General features: G+C 47.8%; 3 protein-coding genes across 3 annotated transcripts in view; 2 read left to right on the top strand and 1 right to left on the bottom strand.

Moving 5' to 3' along the window:
• Nucleotides 1-4798, top strand: part of LOC132479780 (pyruvate dehydrogenase phosphatase regulatory subunit, mitochondrial) — a 39680-nt gene extending 34882 nt beyond the window's left edge. Inside the window, exon 18 of the mRNA XM_060083337.1 lies at nucleotides 18-4798. Coding sequence (XP_059939320.1) covers nucleotides 18-422 — 405 coding nt within the window. The 3' untranslated portion in view covers nucleotides 423-4798. The remainder of the gene's footprint in view (nucleotides 1-17) is intronic.
• On the bottom strand, nucleotides 2054-27514 carry LOC132479690 (pyruvate dehydrogenase phosphatase regulatory subunit, mitochondrial-like). Its single transcript, XM_060083181.1, has 10 exons — nucleotides 27342-27514; nucleotides 17117-17405; nucleotides 15575-15708; nucleotides 11301-11382; nucleotides 11042-11205; nucleotides 10105-10226; nucleotides 9163-9280; nucleotides 8267-8416; nucleotides 5700-5892; nucleotides 2054-2156 (listed from the first exon to the last, which is right to left on the bottom strand). Exons 2-10 carry the CDS (start codon nucleotides 17338-17340, stop codon nucleotides 2054-2056), a joined length of 1290 nt encoding a protein of 429 aa, XP_059939164.1. The 5' UTR covers nucleotides 17341-17405; nucleotides 27342-27514.
• Nucleotides 19158-19859, top strand: LOC132480391 (mitochondrial intermembrane space import and assembly protein 40). The gene has a single exon (XM_060084574.1). The coding sequence runs from the start codon at nucleotides 19220-19222 to the stop codon at nucleotides 19625-19627; it is 408 nt and encodes a 135-aa protein (XP_059940557.1). The 5' UTR covers nucleotides 19158-19219; the 3' UTR covers nucleotides 19628-19859.
• Nucleotides 27515-27954: the final 440 nt, after the last annotated feature.

Raw genomic sequence — 27954 nt, 5'->3', positions numbered from 1 at the left:
CGCTGCCTCTTCCCTAGGGGATGGAGTTCATCGGGCGAGATGCCCTCCTGCAGCAGAAGCAGAACGGGGTGTACAAACGCCTCACTATGTTCATCCTGGACGACCACGACACAGACCTGGACCTCTGGCCTTGGTGGGGGGAGCCCATTTACCGCAACGGGCTGTACGTGGGCAAGACCACCAGCAGCGCATATGGTTACACCCTGGAGCGCCACGTGTGCTTGGGCTTCGTGCACCATTTTTCCGAGGATACCGGAGAAGAGCAGGTGGTGACAACAGATTTCATCAACCGGGGAGAATATGAGATTGACATCGCAGGACACCGGTTCCAGGCCAAGGCCAAGCTCTACCCGGTCACCTCCCTCTTCACCCATAAGCGCCGAAAGGATGACGTGGAGCTCAGTGACTTGCACGGGAAGTAATGCCAGGCAGTCTCGCCACCTTCCCACCTTCCTCCTGATCCCATCCTCTTCTTGATTTAACCTTTGCCTCCCACCTCTTACTATCTCCTTGATATAATTTTAAGCGTTTAAAACGTTTCCTTTGCACCCTGTCTTGTCCCTCCATCTTCTCCTCCCTCCTTCTGCAGTTTTCCGTCTCCTGATACTCTGGACTGGTCATCCCTCCGCCCATCTCAGGTTCCTGTGGGGACAGGAAGGCAGGACAGAGGCAGACTCCACTTGTGGAAGTGGGTTCAGTGACAGCCTGACTTAATGCTGTGTCTTGAAGCAGGGGAGGCTTGGGGTGTGCAGGCCTCAGGGTAAGAGTCCATCTCCATGGGGCTAAGTTTTCTCGGAGTAACCTGAGAATTCTGGCTAGCTGCTGTCTGTGTGATACAGCCGTATGGAATAGCTTACGCCTTTTAGCCAGGCAGGTTCTTCTCCCATCCCTTTGTGCTGTGGGTCGGCACCCTGATACCTTTAGCAGGAGGATGACCATCTACCTTGCTGATGAGAGGCATCGTGTGGGCGTTACCTGGGGTTTAGCACAGACAAGTAGTCAACCATCCTGGGCCTCCCTGCTGAGCCCAGTTATCAGACTGTTGGGCTAGGGCCACCCGTCTATAATTTTCTTCATCTCTTGCTAATCTCTGTAATGAGGGGGGGTTGTGGTTTATTTAACCGACGAAACAAATAAGCCACAGTGTTTGAAAGGGGAAGACCATGTTGCCTTTAGTGTTGCTTTTCCTAGCTGAAAGGGTCTGACCTCAAACTAAACTAAGCTCCATGCTGAGTTTTCTATGAAACTGTGCTGCTTTTCTTTCAGCGACTCACAGTTCAGTCACCCCACCTTGATGTTCCTCTTCTCCGAGCGCTTGTGACTTTCAGTTCAGCCTCATGTGTCCCTTCCACAGGAGGCCCACTGGCTCAGTGCACGCTCTCTCCCTTAGAAGAGGACGGGGGAGGCAGGACAAGCATCCTGGCTGAGTAACTAAACCTTGTGGCCACGCTGAGTTGAAGAGAGCTACTGGGACCCCAGGGTTGCTTCCCCCACACAAAAGACACAGATCCACACAGAGATAACCCACTTGGGAGTTCCCAGTGTGGAGAGCGTATGTTACCTGAGCCCAAGGTCTGCTTTCCGTCTTCTCTTTCCAGACATCTCTCCACATCTTCTGGAATAGAAGGTAACTTGGGGTAAGAGCGCCCTGCATATGTTTAAGCCCTGCATATGTTTAAGCGGTGTCTCTGTTTTCTAAGGGTGGAACTTGGATCGCACAGACTGTGGCATCCATCTCCACACTTAATTTCCCCTTGCAAACAAATGGCTGCTAGAGATTTTAATTAACCATAGCCTTTGTTATCTTGGAATCTTGGATGCATTAGTTCTGATAGGTCTGTAAGTATATTAGAAACAATCCTTTCATTTTATTAGAGCAGCTTACAATTCTCAGGTGTCTGCCTGCTCTGGCATTTCTCTGGGATTTCTGTTTACCCACTTGATCACTGACTTTAGTGTCCACCTTCTTCCGAGGTCTTCACTGATTTAATGAGGGTATGTGATTAGAATTCTGTCGGGGGGCCTTGGTATTTTGGTGCAAATGTGAAGTTAACTAGCTGAGAGATGCTGCTTCTAGGCAAAGAGGAGAGGTGCTGCCCAGCTGGAGAGCAGGAAACTGGCACCGGACAATGCAGGTGTTACCAGCAGGGAGCCGACTGACCCAAGAAGATGGAAGCAGACATAGAACTAAAGGTATCCCATGCACACCACTGTAAAGTCGTCTTTATAAATGGAAAGTTATTTGGGATTGAATCCAAAAGAAAATCTACATTTATGCATAAATCACATCTTGTCCATAAATAGGGGGTCACACTTCTAAGACTCTGACAAGATGTTAAGATTCTGGGGGGAATCACTTGTTTGTTGAGTGCCCTGAAACTTACTTACCTTCCAGCACTTTACGATTCATCCTTCAAGTCTCCTTTGGTCCATTCAAATATAGGCAATATGAATCTGGTAGGTTTCTCTATTTGGTCCTAAAGGGAAGGGGGTGACTCTTTCCTGCCTTAAGTATAGTTGACAATCAAAACATCTTCATTTCTGTGTCATCCCCGACTTGGGCACTGGGACTGCATGTGTTTGCTTTCTGTGACAACTCACCTTTCCCTGGAGATTGGAGGGATTGTTCAAGGAGTAGCTGGATTCTTGTTTTAGGTGGTTGGTACTTTTTTCTTCTCTCTGAAATGATCTGTTATCACCACTTGTGCTGTATTGGGAGGGGCTCCACAATCTTCTCAGCATGTGCAATTGAAGAATCATTTTGAACCTAGAAACACAAAGTGTGTTGGCTTCACACAGATGGAGAATCAAGGTTGCAAGTCTCCTGTGAGCCTTCTCCTCTCGAGATAAGCCTTTAGCTACTTGTGCCACATGTAAATCCCATGGTCATGTGACTGACACTGAGGATTTCTTGTCTGTGATAAAAGCTCTAATTCAGAAAGTTTTTAGAGCAAAAAGGGACGGACAAGACCTACCTGTACCTGCTTGGATAGCACAATTTGATGTCCTTTAACTTGTGTTTTGGTCACATAGCACTGCATAGGCAGGACAAGCTCCAGGAGAGAAAACTGAACAGTTCCCACTACATTCTAGTGCTTTTCTGAGGAGTCCCTGTACCCCCAAATGCAAGAGATGCCATTTAGCCCAGTGATTAACCCCAGTCTCACTTTGGCCCCAAAGTTCCTATTTCTGCAGGAGTAGCACCAAGTCACTTGTTTGATTCTCATCAGGAGGTGTGCTGTCCCTGGATTCTACCTCCTTGTACAGACCAAGAGTTTTAGCTTTATCTCTTCTTTCCTAGGCTGTTGTTTCCAAGAAAGTAACTCAACGTGAAAAATAACTCTTCAGCTTTCTCCTTTATCCTGCCTTTGCATGCATTTGCGACGTGAACCCCTCCCCACTGCCACCATGTATGTGGCGGGAATGATAGGAGCTTCCTAAAGTGATTTTGCTTCACTGGAGAGATGACCCCTCTGCCTTGATTTCTGCCTCTGTAAAACAACTGCATTGGCTGGCTTTCAGGCATTAACTACAAGTTCCTTTTTATACCTTTGTTGCCTCTTGGCCAGTGTAGGCAGCAAGGATCTAAGTATCTTTAGTATCTAAGATAGAGATTTGGTCAACAGTGCTCAGTCCTGAAGTATAACCTACTGTGTTCATTTTCTTTCTGCGCACACACACACCCAACCCTCACAAACTTTGATATAAGCAGCATTTTATCAACAGGAGGTAGAGAAAAGTTTCTCACGAGTAAGGAATTTTCATCTGGCACATGTCGTGTGCAGGCACATGGACTCAGGAGCAGCACAGTTGAGTGGAAGAGACGACAGATGAAACTAGGCAGTAGTCGCGTCCCACAGTGAGTCGTGAGGGAGCTAGGGAGCCACGCGTCAGAGCCGCTCCCCACACCCACCGCCACCGCCCTCCACTTTAAGGTGCTCCGTTAGTTGCAAGGCTCCTTCATTGTCATCACGGGGATGGCATATGCAGTCCCTTACCATGACAAATACACTATTTTTCAAGAGGACTGAGTGTTTTTGTACATCTTTGCTTTCTCTTTTATCCATTAAACACCAGAGTTGTTCCTTGTGTGTGATTCGTGACTTCTCTGAGCAGAACCCTTGGGGAATTACACGTTTCTTCGTGGGCCATTTTTCTCATGATATTTAGATACACCTATTTTCATCCTTTGCAGACTTTCTGCCTTCTCATTTTTCTGTCTCTCAAGGACAGAAATTGTAAGAAGTGGAGAGGATACTTTTAGCATCTGTTTCAATGGATCTATGCCAGGATTTCCTTTGCACACCAAGAACTGGAGCTTGGGGCACCTCTTTCCTCCAAGCCAGGTTCTAGTGCCTTACACTCCAGAGTGTCACATGGTGGGAGGAGACGAAAAAAAGTACCTTCAACAGATGGGTGTAGGGTCGAAAGCTTCTGCAGCTCGTTTCAGTGAAGGGTCTTCCAGCAGCACAGCTAACACTTTACTCTCTGGTCAACTCTTGGGATGTAAGAAAATGCCATTGTAATTACTGTAAAGGCTACAACTCGTTCTTTGCATTTGTAAATGTGCAGTTCAACTCAGCCCTTTTCTAACCCATGTGTAGCATCAGCATGTGGTCCTGAAGACGTGCGAGGCACTTTAGTAAATGGGATGTTTCTCACGAGCCCTGGTGATGACAGGCACACAGGGTGACAGCATTTCTGCCCTCTGCGAATGTGGTATTAACGTTGTGCACTGTATTTCTACCAAGTCAGATTTCAGTTTTATTTTATGTTACTAAGTTTGTAAATGAATAAACGGACATTTTCACTACTCTTGCCGTGTCTGCCTGAGAAATGTCCTGCATGTGTGGTAACCAGATATGTTTTTGCCATCACTAAGAATAATCATTGTACATAAAACCATTTGTACCTGTTCCCAAAGTGTACAAGAGAATTTGAAAACAGGTAAATAAGATACCTTCCCTCCATGCGATGGGGGGCATGGCTGTGGGGGAAAAGCCCCATTCCTTCTCCTTCTCCTGAAGTCCCTGTCACTGGACTTGACATCCTGCCTTACACTTGACTTCATAGTAAGAACCTGGCACTTCACTCATCACTCAAGTATTGGGTTGGCCAAAAAGTTCATTCGGGTCTTTCTGTATGATGTTACGTAACATGAGCCCATGTCTGTGTGGAAAACGAGCTGTGTATTTTTGCTTACAGCAGTAGGAAGAGAAAGACATCAGAGAGAAGCAGCCAGTGATCCTTTACTATATACTTAGCTTCCATCCAGAAATTCAGTCACTGGACTTCTATTCTCTTTACCCAGCTGTTCTGTCAGCCAGCACATCCGGGAATCTACAGGTAGGCTAACATGTCTAACAAAAACTTCATCATCTTATCGTCCAAACCTGCTCTATTTCCACTTTCATGAATGAGCAACATTTGTTATGACTGAAGTAGTTCCAAAAAAAACATCCCACTGGCTCCAAGGCTAACTCCAAAAGAGGAGGTCCAAAAACATTCCATACAGTGACATGTCTGGAACACGGGGAGAGCCTCCCATGGCAAGTACTTTCAAGGGGACAACTCTCATGACATGTGTCTTCCTCTTATTATGAACATACTGGATTAAGTATATCTCAAACCCTATGAACCAGAAGTAAGTCCAGAAAGGAAGAAGGCTCGCAAGCCGAACCTGAGTGGGAAAGACTTACCTTCCAGCTCCTCCAGCAAACGAAAGGCCAGCAGAGTTCATTCCCGCCAGGACGAAGTAGCCCCGCACTGAAGGGGACTCGCCCATGATGCACCTCATGTCCGGGGTGAAGGTCTCGGGGCTATTCACCAACTTCACGATCTCCAGAGTCTCCAGTTCCGGCATCCTACGCAGCAGGAAACTCAACAGGGGCTCTGAGCAACAAAAACAGACCCAAACACAGTCCTCAGCTTTAGGGGACTCAAAATTCCCTACCCCTTACACTTTTCTACTCCCTCTCCTTTCGGAAGATGTCTTGTGGAGGTTTTCTAAGATGAGCCAACTGGGCCATCTGTCAGAAGCAGAAGCCTTGGGAAGTATGGGACATTCCTACAGAGTTCTTGGCGTAAAGACGGAGAAAAAAGATACTCTTTAGAAGGGAAAGGAGCTATGGAAGAGTAAATACTACATCTGGCTATGGAATCTCAAAGGGATCAGGACTCACAGAAAAGCTCTTAAATGACCCCCAAAGAGATGTGCAATAAAAGGCAATGTTTTCCTAAGTTGGAACAGCTCCAAAAGACAGATCCTCAGCCTGTTCTAAGGTAAGTCCATCGTCAGGGAATGATCCAGTGGGACAGTGGTAAAGATGAAGCCAGACTGAAGCTGGCTGGTAGGTACATGGGATTTCTTTACATTATTCTCTTCACTTTTAAAAGTTTGAAATTTCCTAAATTTAAAGAAAAAAATTTTAAGTCCAAGTGGAAGGAAGGACACTCTTCACTATAGACCCTTTCGTATCTTTTTGAGTTTGGACCCATGTGACTGTATTACCTATTCGATAAATTAAAATTATTTAAAAATTGAGTAAAAGAACATATTAATGAAACTATTTTCCTTCTTAAAATTCTGTTCAATTTTAAATGAAGTCCTATCAAAAGAAGGTTTCCTCCCAGCCTAAAATTTCAGCAATGATTTTAGGCGAATAAGTGATAAGCCAAAAGTCCCTTAAACCAAGATTTTAATTTTAGGTCCCTGAATCTGCTCACCAATGACTGTATCCTTAGATCAGACAAACTCTGTAGACTACCCTTTGTAACCACCAAAAGGGGTTACAAAGATCAAATAAGGAACTACGGGTATACCTCAGTTCAGTTCTAGACCACCGCAATAAAGTGAATATCGCAATATAGCGAGTCACATGAACTTTTTGGTTTCTCAGTACATATAAAAATTTTGTTCACACTATACTATAGTGTACTATATGTACAATAGCATTATGTCTAAAAAAATGTACATAACTAGAAACAATGTAAATTAAAAACTACTTGGCTAGATATGCAAGCAACCTAAGTGTTCATCAACAGATGGCTCAAGAAAGTGTGTGTGTGCGTGTGTCTGTCTATACACACGCATACACACACAATGGAATACTACTCAGCTCTTAAAAAAAAATTTTGCCATTTGCAATAACATGGATGGACTTGAAGGGTATTATGCTTAGTGAAATGAGTCAGAGAAAGACAAACACTATGTTATCACTTATATGTGGACTCTAAAAAAGAAAAACTAGTGAATGTAACAAAAAAGAAACAGACTCACAGATACAGAGAACAAACTAGTGGTAATTGTTGGGGAGAGAGAAAAAAAGGGAGGGACAAGACGGGTAGGGAATCAAGAAGTACAAACTACTGTGTATAAAAAAATAAGCTACAAGGATGTACTGTACAATGCAGAATGTAGTCAATATTTTATAATAACTATTAGTGGAACATAACCTTTAAAAATTGTGAATCACTATATTTTTTGTACACATGAAATTTGTATACTGTACATCAATTATACCTCAAAAAAAATCATTAAAAAAATTTTCTACTTAGACTTCAGTGTATTATTAAAAACTTCTAAAAAAAAGTAAAAAACAAAAACAAACCTTTACTGCTAAAATATGCTAATCATCATCTGAGCCTTTAACAAATCATCTTTTGCAACAGTAACAACAAAAAGCACTGATCACAGATCCCTGTAACAACCATAACAATTAAAAAGCTTGAAATATTGTTAGAATTACCAAAATGTGCCAGAGACACAAAGTGAGAAAATGCTGTTGGAAAACAGTCCCAACAGACTTGTTCAACACAAACCTCAATCTATAAAAAACTCAGTATCAGGCTTCCCTGGTGGCGCAGTGGTTGATTCTGCCTGCCAATGCAGGGAACACAGGTTCGTGCCCCGGTCCCAGAAGATCCCACATGCCGCAGAGCGCCTGGGCCCGTGAGCCATGGCCGCTGAGCCTGCGCGTCCGGAGCCTGTGCTCCGCAACGGGAAAGGCCACAACAGTGAGAGGCCCGCGTACTGCAAAAGCAAACAAAAAACCTCCCAAAAAACCTCAGTATCATACAGCAGAGTTTGACACGACACTAAATCAACTATACTTCGAAAATAAAAAAACTGAAAAACGAAACCAAGAAAAAACTCAGTATGTACGAAGCACAATAAAATGAGGTATGCCTGTGTTCCTGAAAAGGCTTTAAAGTGTAACATCTTCGACAAATATAAGGCAATCTTGTTAGAATCTAGTTCACACACCAAAGTGATCCCAGTCTTCCTGTAGATTCTGAATCTCCAGCTGGTTCTTGCCCTCAGTGAAAATTGGTTTGGGGTTCTTCTCAAAGCCCCCAGACAGGACGCCACCCTGCCAGCTCCGAATATAAATTCTTCCATCGGCATCCACAATAGCTGAGGAAGAGAAATGACAAGGGGGTGGGGGGAAGAGGAGAAGAGGGTTGAGCGGCAAGCCAGCTGTCTAAATGGACAGAAAAAGCAGCAAAACAAAAACACCCCAAATTGGACTTATTAACCAAACAGCATTCAGTGAACACAGGCATTCATTAGCTTTAAAATACTGTTCCCGGTCACGGGGGAGGATCCTCCCTCTCAGGTTTACAGTGGAGACTGTTTCTCAGATTATCCCTAACCAGATCACTTACCTAGAAGCTTTGACTAGTTCTCAGAATCAAGCTGCTTAACTGCCACTGTGCCATGTGAAAGCCAGAGAGAAGGGGGGACTGCAGAGCCCTTCCAGGGATGAAGGCCTCCAAGTGGTATCAAACCCTACAGCACTGGGAGTCTCTGAACAGCCCGAGTTTATAGCTCACCTGCGACATCTCCACAACGTGTAGCATTAAGTCAAGAACTCTAGGTTACATTCCAAACACTCTCAGTTTAGACCTCTGTTTGGGACTACCCGTTAGCTTGCAAACAAACAAAACTGCTTAAGTGCAATGCCCACTCTGGCCATCCTTTCCTAAAGAGTTACTAAAGTCAAGTTAGGATGGGGTCCACCTCCCTGTACCATGCTCCAGAAAAGAAACGAAAAGAAAAGACTCTTCCGGGCACAGTCTGTCCTGAGCAGAAAGGCTTCCTTTGCAGAGGACAGAACAGGGGCAAGGAAACAAGATTAAAAACAAAGTGCAAGTCCTCACTTGGTGTGTTGCTCTGCAGAGGGGTCTCCCAGGGGCGAGTCAGAAGGTAGAAGTGTTCGCAGGCATGTAACGGGATACTAACCGGCTCCTCGTTGGACAGACCCAGCTCGTATGCCCACTACAAACGGACAGATTGATTTGTGGGTGGAAGAGGAACAGAAAGACAAATGAGCAACTGCAGCCTCTTGAAAAGAGTTTAATTTCAAGTGGCTTCTGTGCGCTCTTGCCTCCACGTCGGCTGTGGGAAGCCAAGTTCCAGCCTGCTTTAGTTCAGTTATTGGACGGGGAGCAACACTACACCCTTTAAACCACAAAGTCTGCTTTTCGAGCAGAGGAAGACAGGTTTACCAGCTCGTGAAAGGAGCTCGTGGGGAGCAAGCGAGGCCCTTCTAACAAAACGCCTGGCCTCAACCACAAACCCCAAATACCAATCATAAAGAACTGCACATGGCAGCAAGTACTCCTAGGTCCCCTTAAGACTGTGGAGTGGGAGGCAAGGGATCAATCTGCCTTCAAAGCAGCAGCAGTTTAGTGTCCTGGAAACTGAATCCACGCTCCTGACACAATAAAACAGCCTAATACTCATCTGCTGGGTGGTAGGATGAAATGAAACACCACAGACAGACCCGACGCCAAGGACTGATTTCCGTCAATGCCCAACTCTCCCCTGGCCTTCCTGACCAGGACGGCGCCAATCAGCCAGCAGGGGAGGAAGGAAAAGGTCACCCAGGCTTCTATTTGAGGAGTAAGAACAGGCTTCCGATTTGGAGTGAGAGAATTCTGAGTCTTCCTGTCCAAACAAGAAACAGTGTGGTCCCTGACATCTGCTTAGTGCATCACAATATTAACTGTACATCTGTACCACCCGCCACCCCCCCCAAAAAATCCTGGAGACAAAAGTTAAATAAGAAAAGCAGTGACCCAGTATTGTCGCTAACCTACCTGACCAGCACAGTTGACAAAATAGTGGCACTGGATCTGTCCTTTATTAGTCTCCACACCAGTGACTTGACCTTTCCTCACCATAACATGAAGAATACTTGTCCGGTCATAGATCTGAACACCTATTCCAAGGTAAACAAAGAGTTGGGGCATCATCATCTGATGTTTCAGACTTAGGCACCTGCAGCAGACTCTCAACAAACACATAAGAGGCCAGGTTGATGCTGGCCTTTAATTTTAAAAACCAAAAAACTCCTGGAACCACATCCTGAGACTGTGTAAATGGACCTTTCTCAAGACTGAAAATACCAGGCCAACTGAAAAAACTGACTTTAGTATGTAATCAAATTCCAGGAATCATGGGAATTCCCTGGCGGTCCAGTGTTTAGGGCTCTGTGCTTCCACTGCAGGGGGCATGGGTTCGATCCCTGGTCAGGGACATAAGGTCCCACATGCCACGCAGCCTGGCCAAAAAAAAAAAAAAATTCCAGGGATCATAAAAGGCATAGGTGAGAAAAAGTGCCATTGGGCATCCTTAAATCCTAATCTACGTGCATCATGAATCAGTTCATCCAAAGTATATAACACCATGGACACTGATTAGTCTTCCCTCCATTCATTCCAACATCAGGATATGATCCAAGCTGCGGATTAAATCCCCAAGGTGTTTTTCAACCTTAGAGCTTCTCAAGTCCTGTGGGGGAGAAAATGCCTTTAAATCTGAAGTGCTTTAAGTGGGACTAAAAGCAGTTCCTTGGAAGTTAATAAGACAAATGTGGCCCTGAGGAAAAATATTTATTAACAGATACTATATTAAGACAAAAATTCTAGGAGCCAGGAGCCAGTGTCCCAATATGGAAGTTGGTTGGTGTTCCTGCCCTACAGAGAGATGCTTCCTTAGACGACCTCTTCCTTCCTGACCCCACAACCTGCTTACCATTTTGGGAGGCGGCACTTGCCAGGGCAAGAGCCACGTCGGCGGAGGACACCACTGCATCCTCGGGGACATGCATGGCCCCCACCAGGTCGTGCACATTGAGGAGAGGGTGAAGTTCGGCCACTTTCTTGGGGGAGATGATCTCGGAGGGGATGCCTATAACACTGCCACAGAACACAGGGGGACAATGACATTCACGGCCCTCCGGCAGAGGTCAGCTGACAGTAAAGTCAGGACAGGCTTCTAGCCTCATACGTACTTCAGCCTTGAATTGATGCGCTTCAGGGAGATCAGCCGGTCCTGAGTTTGGGCCAGAAAGATCGAGCCTGTCCTTATGTAACCTGGAAGAAAAAGCAGCCCAAACTGAGACAGACCAGGTGAAATGCAGGGGGTGCAGAGTAGCAAGCCCACTAGACTGTGAAGTGGAAGACCCATGATGAGTCCTGGGCTGCCACCGCCCAATCATTCTCAGCTCACAGTTCTGTGAGGATCAGATGAGTCCAATGTACATAAAATCACTCTTACACTAGAAATGAAGGACACCATTGCTGAACAAACCTTTGGTTTTTTTTGGAGGGGGGGCGAGAAGTAACTGTGACCCATCAATTCTTCACTCCTTTATGTAATTATAATTAGACGCTTTCTCCTCCTATTGTTGGTGGGAGAGTAACCCTTGGTGATGGCCACTTAGCACACCTTCCGCCTCAGTACAGCCAGCAGGCCTGTGACCTAAGCTCAGCCAATCTGATCCTCCTGGAATACTGAGTCTTGAGCAAGGAGGGGAACGGCTGGAAGTCCCTCATCTCGGGAGCAGCAGCGTCCTGGCCACATGATTCCTGTTCCAGCTGAGGGACCGGCTGCTGTTGGGTCCCTATAACCTGGCCTCCACCCTGCCTCCAGCTGCCAGCCTCCTGCCAACTCTACAGGCCCCAGTGGCCTTCCAACAAACTCCTTTTGCCCAAGTTAGCCACGGTCAATTCCTGTTGTTTGCCATCAATGTACTGGATACGACCACTATTACACCCGAGTCAATGACAATCCTCCCAGAATGCAGTAAGCCTTAGCTTTTATGAAGAAAAACTTGCATCAATCAAGTGTCTTTTTAAAAAGGAAATAGTCACGATAATCTAAATATTTTATTGTTCCTTCTGAAACCATCAGATAGACATGCCCTTTGCTGACATGACAAGATTGCCAAGTTTGGAAACCTGAAATTTCAGAGCCTGATTTTATAAGTGGTAAATTTATCCTCAATATATTTACTCCTTTGCTCAATCCTGGGGTACACAGAAAGCAGAACTGTGTCCATACCACTGTAAAAAATAAACTTGCTAATCACAGGTCCATGTTTGTTCACACTTCCTTTTGTCTTCGACTGAAGGTGGAGTCTAAATACTGTGATCAGAAGTCCCTGGCTTTGTTCTTTCTTCCCCCATAGTAAAGCTGTTATTCATATGAAATGCAACTAGATTATTTCTGATAGTGTTCCAATGAACGTTCCCCACTTTTCCTGATGGTTTTATTCTATATTTGAATATGCAAAATGTTTACATCATTCTAAAAGTCAAAACTATACAAGGTCAGGCCAGAAATACCACTACCCCCCAGGCCCCCACCCTGCACCCTGTTTCCCACCTACCCTGGGAGGTAACCAACCTCAGTACTTTCCGGTTTATCCTTCCTATGTTTCTTTCTTTGCAAAATTAAGTATACATTTGCATATTTTCTTATTTCTTCTTACACAAAGGTAGCACATTTTATATACTTTTTAACACCTTGTTTTTCTCATTTAATAATTATCACAGAGATCACTCCATAGCAATTCACAGACATCTTCCTCCTTCTTTTTACATCTACCTAATAATCCTTTCTGGGGATGTTCCGTTTTATTTTACCAATCTCATGCACGTATATTTTTGTACAAGATGGTCTTAAGTGGAAAAAACAAAGTACATAATATGCTTAATACAATCTCATTTGGGTTAAAAAAAGTAGACCTGTATATACATGCAAACTAACCACAGACTAGTAACCTTCTGGTGGGTATTCAGTGGGGAGGATCACTTTTTATTTTTAGATTTCTGTATTGTTCACATTTATTATCATGAGTATATAACTTATTACATATGTTTAAACCTTTTTAAAAGTTCCTTCAAAAAAATAAATAAATAAATAAATAAATAAATAAATAAATAAATAAATAAATAAATAAAAAGTTCCTTCTAACCCACAAAGTAATTTTTAAAAATTGATTTGTCACTGACTTGGTAAATTAATGGTTTAATCTACCTGCATCTACGTTTTTCATCTGCAAAAGAATGAGCTGGGCTTCCCTGGTGGTGCAGTGGTTAAGAATCCGCCTGCCAATGCAGGGAACATGGGTTCAAGCCCTGGTCCGGGAAGATCCCACATGCCACGGAGCAACTAAGCCCGTGCGCCACAACTACCAAGCCTGTGCTCTAGAGCCTGCGAGCCACAACTACTGAGCCCCCATGCCACAACTACTGAAGCCCACGCACCTAGAGCCTGGGCTCTGCAACAAGAGAAGCCACCGTAATGAGAAGCCCGTGCACTGCGATGAAGAGTAGCCCCTGCTTGCTGCAATTAGAGAAAGCCCACGCGCAGCAATGAAGACCCAATGCAGCCAAAAATAAGTAAAATAAATAAATTTTTAAAAAAGAGAGGGCTTCCCTGGTGGCGCAGTGGTTGAGAGTCCACTTGCTGATGCAGGGGACACAGGTTCATGTCCCAGTCCGGGAGGATCCCACATGCCGCGGAGCAGCTAGGCCCGTGAGCCATGGCCACTGGGCCTGTGCGTCCGGAGCCTGTGCTCCACAACAGGAGAGGCCACAGCAGTGAGAGGCCGGCGTACCGCAAAAAAAAAAAAAAAAAAAAAAAAAAAGATCCTTCCTTATTAAAAGATCAAATAATATGTGGAATACTTTCAAAGATTATTAAAACTTTTAGATTATCATGTTCAATCACTTGACAAAAATTACATCATGTGCAAAAGAAACACTGCAGAAACTGATATCTGCATAATAAGGACCCTTGGAATGACCCAGTAATTCAGAGTAGAAAGCAGTTACATACACCTCACAGGAATGAACTATGTTCAGAGGATTAGCTTATTATATGTTATCATCAAACCGACGTTGTACACATGTCACTTATTTAATATCTCAAAGCAGTCCACTGATTGACAGCAGTCACTGGAATGCACACCTGTACATCCTGCTGGACAACAGAATTCTCCAGCAGGGAAGTCCCTACATCACCTTTCACTGCATCACTGGTGAACTACAATGGGGGTGACAGATTGAGGGGGATGCCCTTACTCTCTGTTGCCTGACTTCCTCACTGCCCCACAGACATCAAAGAGAGATCAGGCCCAATAAGGGATTCCAGCCAGTGACCTCGAACAAAAGCTAGACTAACTTACCTTACAGAAAAGAAGCCTGCAGTCCTGATTCCTCTGGAGTCTAACCAGCCGAGCCATGTAAGGCTCAACAAAGCACGAGTAACTGAACCAAAGGACCAGGAATCAGCAGTTCCACTTCTGGGCTCATTATGTGGACCCTCTTCTGACTCGAATACTGGTTAGTATCTGATTCAAGTACCTTGTTGTCATTAAATTAAATCCAACCAAAAAGGACTGAAATACAGTTAGGTCCACGTCTATCATATTCAAGTTATTAGAAAATCAGTCTTAAGTTACAATTTACAAATAAGGTTACACTTCCGTTGGCAAAAAGAAAAGCTACCATTTTTGTCATATTAATCAATCTTGAAGTATCTGTGATCTGAATTATGCAAGGTCTGCCTTATATAGGCATTGTCCTGAATTTCATCACTGGGCCTCACTACCCTCTCATGATTATACTGTGGTCACCAAACTGCTTCATCAGCCATGAGACTGGGTTTGACTCTGGGCTTCTAGCTAATCCATCACCTTATAACAAAGCGCTGGACTTTCTTTCTACCTTGTTACCATATGGGACCATAACGTGGCTTCGTCTCCCTCTTCTTGGGACAGTCCCTACTTACTCCAGTATTATTTAACTTACAATTCTGTGTCCCTCCCCACTTAATTACACAGGTAAGGAGAAATGCATGTTTATGCTTTCTAGGTAGAAATACCCTTAATATCAATTTTTGAAGTGCAGTGGGTCAAACTATGATTTAACTACCAAGCACCTAAAGTTGAGTTGTTTCTCCTCCTCTTCATTTAGGAGCCAAGTGTTGCACTTACTATACTTCAATGAGTGAAATATACAGGAAATGGCCCAGGAAAACTTCCACTTTATAAGAATTATAGAATCTGAAAAGGAGCTAGGATACTGACTGAAGGCCCTCGATTTACAGATAAGGCAAGTGAAGACAGCTCAACAAGCTAAGTGACTTGCCCAAGGTCATACCCTGACAAGTGGCAAAACCTGTATTAAAACTCAAGTCTGAATTACCAAATCACAAGCTGACTTGGTAAAGGACCAAATACAGTACTGAGTAAAACAGTCTAGATTACCTGCTTACCTGTATGGATCCCTGTTTCTTGCTCTAACTGATGGTAGAGTTTGTTTGAGTAGTCTGCCATCTTTTGCTCAATGGTCAAGTGCCTGGCGGTGCTTAGGATGCCAGCACAGAACCTCGTAGAGCCAGCAGCCAGCCTGCAGGATAGATGCAAATGCTATTAGGTAGACGCAGTGTGAATACAAGAAGTTCAAGGTTCCTCATTATACCACTGTTGTAACATCCAAAGATGGAAACAACCGCAATGTCCATCAACATGAGAATGATTTAAAATGTTGGAGTTCACCTGTACAACAGAATACTTTACGGCCATAAAAAATAAATGAACACTTTTATGCACCAATCCTAATGGAACAACCCTAATGAAAAAAGCCAGGTGAGGAACACTGTTTAAGGTATGCTACTACTCGTATGAAAAAGGGAAAAAAATGAATATGCATATCCCCACGTACACACCTACCAATACGTATGTGATTATACATGGAGAAGAATATCTGAAATGGTACCTAAGGAAATAACTGGCTTCCAGGGAGGGAAACTTGTAGCAAGAGGTCAGCGAACAGAAGGAGATTTTCCCCTGTACACCCTTTTACACATTTTCAAGTCTGAACTATGTAGATGTATCACCTATTCAGAAATAACCACACTTTAAATTTTTAAAACGTTGTCCAATTTGTGGTAGGCAACAGAACATAAAGAGCATGGAACAGAAAAAGGACACTAGGTGAAAAGTGAATCAATTCGAATAAAGCAGCAATGTTAGTTTAAAATAATGTATCACAATTGCATCATTAATTGAAACATTAATCCTAATATAAGATGTTAATAGTAGGTAAACCTAGGGGCCTCCCTGGTGGCGCAGTGGTTGGGAGTCCGCCTGCCGATGCAGGGGATACGGGTTCGTGCCCCGGTCTGGGAGGATCCCATATGCCGTGGAGCGGCTGGGCCCGTGAGCCATGGCCGCTGGGCCTGCGCATCCGGAGCCTGTGCTCCGCAACAGGAGAGGCCACAACAGTGAGAGGGCCGCATACCACAAAAAAAAAAAAAAAGAAAAGAAAGAAAAAAAAAAATAGTAGGTAAACCTGGATGCAAGGTATATGGTAACTCTGCACTATTGTTGCAATTGTTCTATAAATCTAAACTGTTCTAAAGTAAGTTAATCAACTGAAAAGGAACAGAAATAAGAAAGAATGTAGCCAATTTCATTTTGGCTCAAAGAGGAAGCACCTGAGTCACAGGATTTATTGCTGTATTATTACAACAAAGAGAGCAAGATGGTAAGACGTGCTTTGAACCGGAAATAAACACATCTTTTAGCTACTTGTTATGTTCCCATCTGCCATCTCTCTGAAAACCAGAAAACAGGAGTATTAGGCATTGCAAAACAAAGTACCAAAGATTTCACTTTTCTGTCATTCTACTTACGCTACTTAGTGACACTTACATCAGCTACTGCTGGGTCAGTACTACTGAAATGAGAGGGATGAGGGAAGCCCACAGAATCAGTGCAGCACAGCCCCAAGCCACGTCCAGCTTGATCCCTACCTGCCCTGCTCCAAAAGGACGATATCCTTCCATCCCATCTTGGAGAGATGATAGGCCACAGATGTGCCCATGATTCCACCACCACAGATGACCACCTGTGCCTGGGCAGGCAGGGCCACAGAATGCGCTTTGGCAGCTGACGCACCGCTCCTGGCTGGGGACCACTTCTGCCATCCTCGGCTGCTTCTGGGTCTTCGGACCACCGACAGCAACCAGTAAAACATCACGCCTGTCAGCAACTGGGAGACGTGCTCTCACTCAGCTAAGAAGCGGATCCCAAGAATTCAAACTAGACAGAGAAAACCAAGAGCATAAGATTAACGAGAAAGTGTTGAAACACAGAACAATAACTGTACATTCAGCAAATGTCTGAGGACTTACTGAGTTCCAGACACATTGCTAGGTATAGATACAGCAATGAAGACAAATGAGGAGGTCCCTGCCTTTACACAACTTACATTTGAGACAGACAGAGACAAGCAGCCAATATACAAATAAAACAAGTAACAAAGCTAGGACGACGGAGTCACTAGGGGCACACCAAAAAACCATGGTCAGAAGGAAGGTGACATTTGAAAACACCTGATGGGTGAAAGAGAACCAGCTATGTGAGAGTGTTCAGACAGAAGAACCAGCATGTGCAAAGGCCCTGAAGTGAGACACAGCTTGAGGAGTGCAAGCACAGAAAAGAGGCCAGTGTGTCCACAGCACGTGAGGGAAGGGGAGGTGACCTGAGACCGAGCTGGAGGTGGCAGAGACCAATCGTACACAGCGCTTGGGTGCCACCACGAGGAGTGGGATTTATTCTACATGCAAAGGAAAATACTAAAGCAGGGGAATGACATAATCTGGTGTGTTTTTCCAAGATCAGGCTGGCTCCATGGAAGGCTCCTAGAAGGACAGGGAAAGCAGGGGTGAGTCAGGAAGCTATGGCAGTTCTCCGGGGGGACACCATGGTGGGTCAGACAAGGATGGTGGCAGCAGAGTCAGAGAAATGACTGGACTGTTTGAAGGAGAAAAGACAGGACTTACTTGCCAACAAACTGGATGTTAAAACGGGAAAAACGGAGAAGTACGGATGATGGCGAAGTGTGTGGGGTGAGCAACTGGGGCCGCGGACCATGTGAGACGGATCAGACACAGGGAGGGAGGCTGTGAGGGTGTGCATGCGTGTGAACAGTGAAAGGGCCCCGTCTTAGACGTCAACAGCCAGAGACCCAGCAGGCAGCACGTGGCAACGGGGAGCAGCAGCTGGGTTCCCAAGCCTGAAACCTGGGGGTGTGGTCCGGGAGTCATTAGCATATGTACAATATTTAAAGCCCGAGCATCTCGAGGAACAAGACCCCCAAGGCTCCCGGCATTTACACACAAGGAAGAGAAGGAAAGGACTACAGACAGGACTGAACGCTGTGGACGCACAGAGCGTCCTGAGAAAGAACAGTGGCTAAAGAGGTCGAGAAGGAGTGGCCAGTGAGGTAGAAAGAAAACCAGGCAGAGGGCGCAGAAGCCAACAGAGGAACGTGTGTGAAGAAGCGGTAACAACACAGGGTGCCGAGGGGGGAGCAAGACGGCCACGTGTCCACCAGACGTGACAGCACGGAGCCCCAGGTGTCCTCAGAAAGAACATTCTCAGGGGAATGGCAGGGAGAGAACAGAGACTAGAACAAGCTAAAGAGTAAGCGAGAGGAGGCAGTGAGGCCACCGCTCCGCCGTGCTCTGACGGGAGCAGGGAACTCGGAGCCCAGCAAGGTGGTCTGCGTTCAGGGCCGGGAGCTATTGAGCATGTGTCACCGCTGGGGGGATGAGCCAGTGAAAAGGGAAGAGACGGGAGAGAAAGGAGAGGCCAGAACAAGGGATGAGGCCCAGGAGGAGGAGAGGGAGAGACGGGATTCAAAGCTGCAGGGGAGGACAGCTCGCCTCACGCTCCCACTGCGATGGGGGGAGTTGAAGGTACCACGTGTGCGCTCCGGAGAGCAGACGATGACGAGTCCCGTCAGGCTGGTCACTTCACACCAGTCACCAAGACACACTTCTAGCAGCGGAGAGGTCACGGCGTGAGGCCGCCGCCACAGTCGCCGCGAGGTCGGAGCGCCGGGCTGCACCATGGCCTACTGCCGGCAGGAAGGGAAGGATCGAATCATATTTGTGACCAAAGAAGACCATGAAACTCCAAGCAGTGCGGAGCTGGTGGCCGATGACCCCAATGATCCTTACGAGGAGCACGGACTGATCCTACCCAACGGAGACATCAACTGGAACTGCCCGTGCCTGGGGGGCATGGCCAGCGGCCCGTGTGGGGAACAGTTCAAGGCGGCCTTTTCCTGCTTCCACTACAGCACAGAGGATGTCAAGGGGTCGGACTGTATAGACCAGTTCCGGGCCATGCAGGAGTGCATGCAGAAGTACCCGGACCTCTATCCCCAGGAGGAGGAGGAGAAGCCAGCGGATCAATTAGAGGAAACGGCTGTCTCTGAAGCCACCACAACCAAAGAAGAGGAGGGGTCTAGCTAATGAGGGCCCTGGGCACTGGGCTCCAGCCTCCTTCAGAGAGGATGAACCTCTCCAAGAAAGTATCTTTCCCTCTGTAGTTCTGTGCACTGTAATGTACAAAATAACTTATTGAGTTGATCAGGGGTCTTGGCCCCTTGACATGTACACTGAAATATGGGTTGTATGTATGTGTGTCTCACATAACCTGTCAGTGAATGTAGCTGCCACTTTTTTTTTTTTTTTGCGGTACGCGGGCCTCTCACTGCTGTGGCCTCTTCCGTTGCGGAGCGCAGGCTCCGGACGTGCAGGCTCGGCGGCCATGGCTCACGGGCCCAGCCGCTCCGCGGCATGTGGGATCTTCCCGGACCGGGGCACAAACCCGTGTCTCCTGCATCGGCAGGCGGACTCTCAACCACTGCCACCAGGGAAGCCCTAGCTGCCACTTTTGAATTCTCAGATTGTCCTGAATTTTGCCATTTTGAAATAATGTTCTGAATAATCTCAGCAACCAAAAATCTTTATCTGGGAGTGTCTCTTGTGAGTGAGCTGATTTATTCTGATTCATTGTATCCCTTTTAGTAGATTTTGTACCCAGTTGGAAAGTGAAACAGAAACAAACATCTTCCTTTAAAAATGCTGGAGGGGGGGCATTCCTTACAGAAGAGGTGGGATGATCAGACCTTGAGTATTTGACGAAGCACTATGCTTCATTTCTGATATATTTTGGTTTCCAGTTTGCATTGAGCTCCAGGTTTTCTACGTTTGGAAAACAGAGCTTTGGACCCTCTGAGTGACCCCCTTTGTAAGTGAAGAGAAAGGCCGTTTTTTTCTCTTCTTGTTACCCCAAAAGCCCTGCTTTGGGGTCTGTGTGCACACTGGCTCTGTCTCAGCCTGTTCAGATGCAACGGTCTTGAGAGGTGGGGACCTAATCATTACCAAAGTAGCACCTGACAGAGGAAACAGTGTCAATTAAAAGGAAAACATGATTTTTGTCTGATTTTTGAGTGGGTTTTAATTTGCTTTTCCTAATTAAAAATGTTGTGATATAAGGAAATATAAATTATGAAAAATTCAAAAAAAAAAAAAAAAAAAGACACACTTCTACAGGACAATAAGTATCCTACATTAGACAAGGAAAAGCGTGGAGGCCCGGTCCACGGGGATGAGGAGCGGGTACAGAGTAAGACCTAAGCTGAGCCTGGGAGGGGCAAAATCGGGACAGAGAGGGAAGCACACACCATCAAGCTGCAGAACAAGTCCGACCCTAACTTCCTGTGAGACAGGCTGGGGCCTGGGACCCTTGGTCGCAGTGCCTGCACCAGGACAAACATCTCCTGGAGCAACAGAACAAGAGAAACAGTAAGGGACTAAAACTAACTGCATGCAGGGCAGCGGGGGCGAAAAGAACAAAGATACAAAAAGGCCAAAACCCACCTGCCATTTCTGAGGTGCCAGAAGCAAAAGCAGGCTCCTGGCACGATCCCCGCGCGCAGCACCACCACGGGGCTGGGCAGACCACCCAAGCCACCCCCCGGCCCCACCCACCGATCGGCCCCCACCCCGGGGGAGTGAGCACGGGAACCTGCCGCTTGCTTTTGCTCCCTTGAGTCCCGATAAAGCCTTGCCTCAACTTTTACTGATTAAGGACTCCAAGAACCCACTGGTGGATGACAGCGAAGGACCTGGCTCAGAGGCCGCAGCTTCTATGAACCCTGGGTAATAGCAGAAACTGAAGTACGGTGAAGCCAGACCATGGAAGGCTCTGATACTTGGTCCAGTACCACAGGCTGAATATGACAAAGGCAGGGTTTTAACGAAATTAATCTAACAGCAAAACGGGACTGTTCAAGTTTCAAGAAACTGAAGACAGACCTGCTCGCAGACTAGGAGGTCACAGACGTACAGGAAGACGAGGCCTGAAGACCAGAGTGGGGGCGACAAGCAGACACGAGGGTAGGACTTGGCTAGCAAGTCACCAACAGCACGCCCACCAGCAGCCTCAGGACCCAGTACGCTCCACCATCAGCCTGAATCACCTAAGGCCACGTATCAACACCCATCTGTCAGGGGACTCTCAGATGTGTGACGAGGGCAGGCACAGACTGCATCCCAAGAGAAACCCCAACCAACTAGGGACTAACTCTTCTGGCCACCTTGAGGTCCCACCATGCCTCATGTCCCTGTCAAACTGTCTCAAGATGGAAGCTTCTCCACACACCGAGTCTTGCTGTAAGCTCATCTCCACATGGCCAATTTCTCTCCCCAGTTCCAAACCATCTGTTTTCCTCCCCTAAAACCTCTCTATGGGCGCTCTAGAACACCCTTACCAAAGTGACCCCTTCACGAATGTTCTCTCCACCCTCTGTCTTAATGGAAGTGCAGCTCTCCTGAGGGAACTGTCACTGTCACACGGCCAGCCCTGTTCCACTGACCTCACCATCAAGAGGCACGGTCGGCATCCTCCTGGCTTCTGAACCATTACCACTCAGTCCCGCTGGGAAAAGACCCTGTTCCCTTGTGCCTTAAGCTAGCAGGCACGCCTTCCTAGCTCCGGGCTCCTTCCTATTAAGCCACAGGCACAGCTCTCTCTACATCCGGGTTCTGAACCCATAACATGGCTTTTCTCCCAACCTTTTAACACCCCCTCCTCTCTTCCTTCATCAGAGGAGATAACCTGTCTCACCTTGTTCCCAAACTCCCACCTGTAAACCTCCCGGCATTAGCAAACCACCTCTGCCTTCCTCCACAGGGTCGGAAGTTAATCCCTTACCGTGGCCTGGACCCCCCTTCCTGCCCCTTCCCCTGAACCGAGCTCCAGCACCTGTCCTCCCTCTTTCACACACCTTCACATTCACCTCCTTAAGTACCCCCTCCCCCCGCCCAGGGGATTTAAGGAATAAAACAAAGCTCCAAAACACTCTTCAATGAGCAATTTTTAATTTTTAAAATTCTAAGTTATAAAATGATGGTCTGCAAAAAATCAAAAACAGAAGTAAAGGGCTTCCCTGGTGGTGCAGTGGTTAAGAATCCGCCTGCCAATGCAGGGGACATGGGTTCGAGCCCTGGTCCGGGAAGATCCCACATACAGCAGAGCAACTAAGCCCGTGCGTCACAACTACTGAGCCTGCGCTCTAGAGGCCACGAGCCACAACTACTGAGCCCACCTGCTGCAGCTACTAAAGCCCATGTGCCTAGAGCCCATGCTCCACAACAAGAGAACCCACTGCAATGAGAAGCCCACACACCGCAACGAAGAGTAGCTCCCACTCGCCGCAACTAGAGAAAGCCCGCACACAGCAACAAAGACCCAATGTAGCCAAATATAAAAATAAATAAAATTTATTTAAAAAAAAAAGAAAAACAGGAGGAAGTTAAGATTTCCCTCCACTCAAAGGTCACCAATACCAGTGTCAATTATATTTTCCCAGAATGTTAAACTTGCAGCAATGAGCTGCCCTGACGTCCACTTGTTTGCCACCACCTTTGTCTTAAGTCCTTCTTTTATTACCTTGGTGATGGCACAGTCGGCCAGTGGACTTTTTTTTTTTTTTTTTTTTTTTTGCGGTACGCGGGCCTCTCACCGCCGTGGCGTCTCCCGCCAAGGAGCACAGGCTCCGGAGGCGCAGGCCCAGCGGCCATGGCCCACGGGCCCAGCCACTCCACGGCATGTGGGATCCTCCCGGACCGGGGCACGAACCCGTGTCCCCTGCATCGGCAGGCGGACTCTCAACCACTGCGCCACCAGGGAAGCCCCGGCCAGTGGACTTTTTAAGCAAAAATTTCTTAACATGTGTTTCACAACCTGTCTTTTCTACTTCACAATAAATAATGTACAGAAAGGACTGCTTACATTTGTTTTTCACCACCCCCCCCCACCCCACCCCCCCCCCCCACCCCCCCCCCGTCCTGCTCTCTCCTGCCTCACCAGGCCACCGCACTCCTCTCACCAGGAACGCAAATGTTGCTACTTTCCAAGGGCACTCTCTGGGCACCGTCTCACTCCCTCCTGTTCACACACTCTTTCCTTGTTTCCTGTGGCACCTTCTGCCCAGATCACTGGCCTCTCTCCTCTGCCCTTCCCTCTGTGCTGACGTCCCCCAGGGCTCCCTGAGGCCAGCTTCGCTTCCCCATCCACCGCTGTTCAGGGTGATTCCCTTTCCTGCCATGACTGATGGCCTAACCCCCAGCACTCCTGAGCCTTAGACCTGCACGTCTAGTGGAAGAAGGGCCACCTCCACCTGGACTCCCACAGGCCAAACTGAGCACATCCAAAAGGTAAAGCCGTCTTCCCCAACCTCCAACCCTGCTCCACGTCCTGTGTCCCCCAGGAACACCATATACTAGAATCCTGGGTGTCATCCCACGTTCCTCCCTTTCTCTCATCTCCTCTCTCCAGTCAACCATCAAGGCCTAACCAACAACCCTACATCCTAGATCTCCCTCCAATGGATCTACTCTCCATCCCCACTGCCCTGAACTGAGCACAGCCCACCACCCTCTCTGTTTACTGCAGAAGGTTCCCAACCGGGCTTCCCGCCTCTAATCTGCACACCATTCTCCCCACGCCCCACAGCCTTCACACAGAGGCCTGTGCACATCTCTGAAATGAAGATCCTATTTCGTGCCCCTGCTCAAACCCTTCAATGACTATCTGGTGCCCTCAGAAAAAGTCAAATTCCTTAATAGGAAGTGCAAGACCCTGCTCACTTCTTACCTCTGATCTCATTTCTCTCCTCTCTCCTCTCACACTCTCATCAAACCTAAACTACTTTAATTCCTCACACGTGTCAGGCATGAACTTTCTCTTCCACCTCTGGGACTCGTGCAGACTGTTCCTTCTCAGGGGCATAGTTCCTGCCACCCCTCCCCGCAAATAAAGATAATCCCCGCAGCTCTCAGCCTGTTTGACATCTTATTTGTTCCCACTCTCCCCCCAACACTCAGTTAGGTAACTGTTCTATATTTCCCCAAACACCCTGCACAAGCCCCAGCTCAGAGCCAATCACACTCTCTAAGGGTCTGTCTGCCAATCAGGGAAGCAAAACAGCAAGCCACGTGAGGAGGAAACAGACTTCAGAAGCAGACAGATCTGGGTCTCATAATCTCCCCCACCACTCATTAGCTGTGTAACTTTGAGCAAGTTGTTCCACGTCTGTGGTTCAGGCTGCCCGTGTGTTACACGGCCTAGGAATACCTTCCTCACGTGGCTGCTGCAAGACTACAGCAGAACTGCAGGAAGAGCATGGCAACTGGTGCCTCAGAAGCACTTGGAACGTGGCAGCCTTTGGCCCCCTGGGGTAATGGAGCTCTCTGAGAGCAGGGACCACTCATAACTTGATCAGGGCTGCCACAGTAGGCACCTTGGAAATACAACCTGACAATTAAATGAGAACAGAGAACAAAGGAGATGGGGAAAAAATTCAGTGATGACTCAGATCTCAAGGCTAGGCCCCCAGACGTGAGGAGATCTCTAAATAATCTGATATAATTTTTTTAAAAGGTTATATTCTTATAGGTAGTTATGATGTGCCAGGCACTGCTTTATGTATACAACTAATTTAGCCCTCACAAATCTAGAAGATGTTACAATTTTTATTCTACACTTGAGGTAAAGGAGGCACAGAGACGTGAAGTGACTGATCCAAGATCCTACAATACTGGTGAGCGGCAGAGCCTCAATTCAAAGCCTGCCAGTTCAGCACTACAGTCCGCCATTGAATCATTACTTCATCTACCTGTAAGCTAGGATTAGATGATTAAAAAAGGGTAGCTGTGAGGGAGGCCAGAAACACAAGGCACTTCCCCGAATAGGAAAAAGGTATTGCAAAAGTAGCATTAAAAACATAACAACAGGGACTTCTCTGGTGGCGCAGTGGTTAAGAATCTGCCTGCCAATGCAGGGGACACAGGTTCGAGCCCTGGTCCGGGAAGATCCCACATGCCGCAGAGCAACTAAGCCCGTGTGCCACAACTACTGAGGCTGTTGTGCTCTAGGGCCTGTGAGCCACAACTACGGAAGCCCACACACCACAACGAAGAGTAGCCCCCGCTCACCACAACTAGAGAAAGCCCACGTGCAGCAATGAAGACCCAACGCAGCCAAAAATAATAATAAAAAACCCCCAGGGCCTCCCTGGTGGCGCAAGTGGTTGAGAGTCCGCCTGCCGATGCAGGGGATACGGGTTCGTGCCCCGGTCTGGGAGGATCCCATATGCCGCGGAGCGGCTGGGCCCGTGAGCCATGGCCGCTGAGCCTGCGCGTCCGGAGCCTGCGCGTCCGGAGCCTGTGCTCCACAACGGGGGAGGCCACAGCAGTGAGAGGCCCGCATACCGCAAAAAAAAAAAAAAAAAAAAAAAAAAACCCAAAAATATAACAACAGATAAGTTTCAAGATGGAAGAAATAATACTAAAAGGCCAGGGTGATAAGAACCAAGAAAAGGATTTTTGACCTTGTGCTCATCATGACCTTCAAGAATCAGTGAAGTGGTGAGGACAAAAAAAGGATTTACAGTGGATGCAAACAATGAAGGTACAGGAGGCATCACAGTCTATTCCAGTAGGTCTGGCAGCTAAAGCAAAATAAAACTTGAGAGCAAAGGAGATAAAGCCAGTAGAGAAGAAACGGAAGATGTCAAAGACAACAAAGTAAAACACACACCTGGTTGAAAATAAATTATGTGTTTAATTTCTGCTAAGGAGAAGAATTTCTGCAAAACAATCTCAATACTGACGCTGGTTATGCTCAGATCTGCTTACACCAACAAGAGCAAGAGGACAGCTCCAACTCCTGAGCTGTTCCTCTGCATGGTCACAACACCTTGTACAAATTGGCTGCTGGTCACAAGGGAGACCGGGTGAGAGGAGACGGATTAACACAACATTTCCCACACCTGCCTCCAAATGAGAGCCACCTGGGACACACTCACTCACAGGCTGCCTCTCCGGAGATTCTCATCCTGCGGTCCAGGGTGCTGTATTTTTCAACAAGTGCACCAGGTGACCAGCCAAGTTTGAGAACACAAGTCTCTAACCCTAGGAACGTGTCCCCTTCAGCCCGGCTACCTCGCCGCCCCGCAGCCCCCGACAACATGCTTACAAGGCACGGGCGAAACGGACTGTAAAGATGCCTGAATCAAATCTCGGTGTCATACACATCAGGCCCAAAGGGTCAAACTTTGGGAAGAGAGCTCACCGCCCCGGCCTGGACGTTTCCACCTAACCTCACCGCTGACTCTGCAGCACTTTTACTGGTTAGTTAAGCACAAGCGGACCGCACGTTGCCACGCGGGAAAACAATTCCGCCTGCAGAGACGACACAGCTGGACAAGCCCGACCCACGCTAGGGGGTGGGGGTGGGGGTGGGGGTGGGGGCTGCCTGCCCGAGGCGGGCCTCAGGAGCGAGGTTACCCCGGACGCCCTGGGCATCCGGGCTGGGCTGCGGGCGTCTGGCAGAGCTGGTGCGCTGGCCCCGGGCAGCCGGGCACGGGTCCGCGTCCGCGAGACGCCACCGCCGCAGAGGCTGAGTGAGACCGGGCGACGCGCTGTCGGCCCCGGCGGGAGGAGTCCCGGCGCCGGGACGCGCCTTCCGAGGACCAGGCAGAACCGACGGGAAACGAGGGACGCCGGAAGCCCCCTGACCGAGACCACAGCGGAAAGGGGGGCGGCGCTGGGGGTCCCGGGTCGCCACGCTTCGCGCGGACGGGGACGCCAGAGCGGCCCCGCAGCTTCTCCTTACCTCACGGGCGCCCTCGGGCTCCGCGCTCAGCAACACTCCGGCTGAAGCGGGGCAGCAGCCATAACCGTTGCCGGCGTTCCCGGGGGCCGGAAGGTGGGACACGGCTAGGGAAGGGGGCGGGACAGGAGGGAGGAAAAAGTTCCGGGGAAGCTTGATACGGCGACCTTCCGCGCTTTAAGGTTCCTAGCAAGGGTACGCCGGCACGTGACCTCTCTCGCGCACGCGCACCGTTACGTTAGGAGGTAGGGTTCCGCCCCTGACACGTGAGGCTTGTTTGGGTCTCGTTAGGGCCCGCCCCTAAATGGGGCCGCCTCTGCCAAGATGGCGGCGAGCTGCGAGCCTGTTGAGGGTCGCTTTAGGACTCTAGCCTCGGACCCTGCTATTTCTGCAGGTGCAGTCCTGCCGGCCCAGTTGGTGGCAACCCCGCTGCAGTGTGGGGAGAGAGCGGGGGTTCTTTCTTCCCTTGAGGCGAGTTCCCCAGGTCTTGTCCCACGTCGTCCGCTGCCCAAAGACACTCTAATCCAGGGCGTAAAGAAGATTCTTGGACTGACAGCCGCTTTGTTTTTTGGAAGTCGCCCGGGTCTTGGGCGAATCGCTAGCAGAGCAGATCGGA

This window comes from Mesoplodon densirostris, chromosome 19 (assembly GCF_025265405.1).
Source record: "Mesoplodon densirostris isolate mMesDen1 chromosome 19, mMesDen1 primary haplotype, whole genome shotgun sequence".
NCBI classification, from domain to species: Eukaryota; Metazoa; Chordata; class Mammalia; order Artiodactyla; family Ziphiidae; genus Mesoplodon; species Mesoplodon densirostris.
This window is presented reverse-complemented; position numbering and strand designations above follow the sequence as displayed.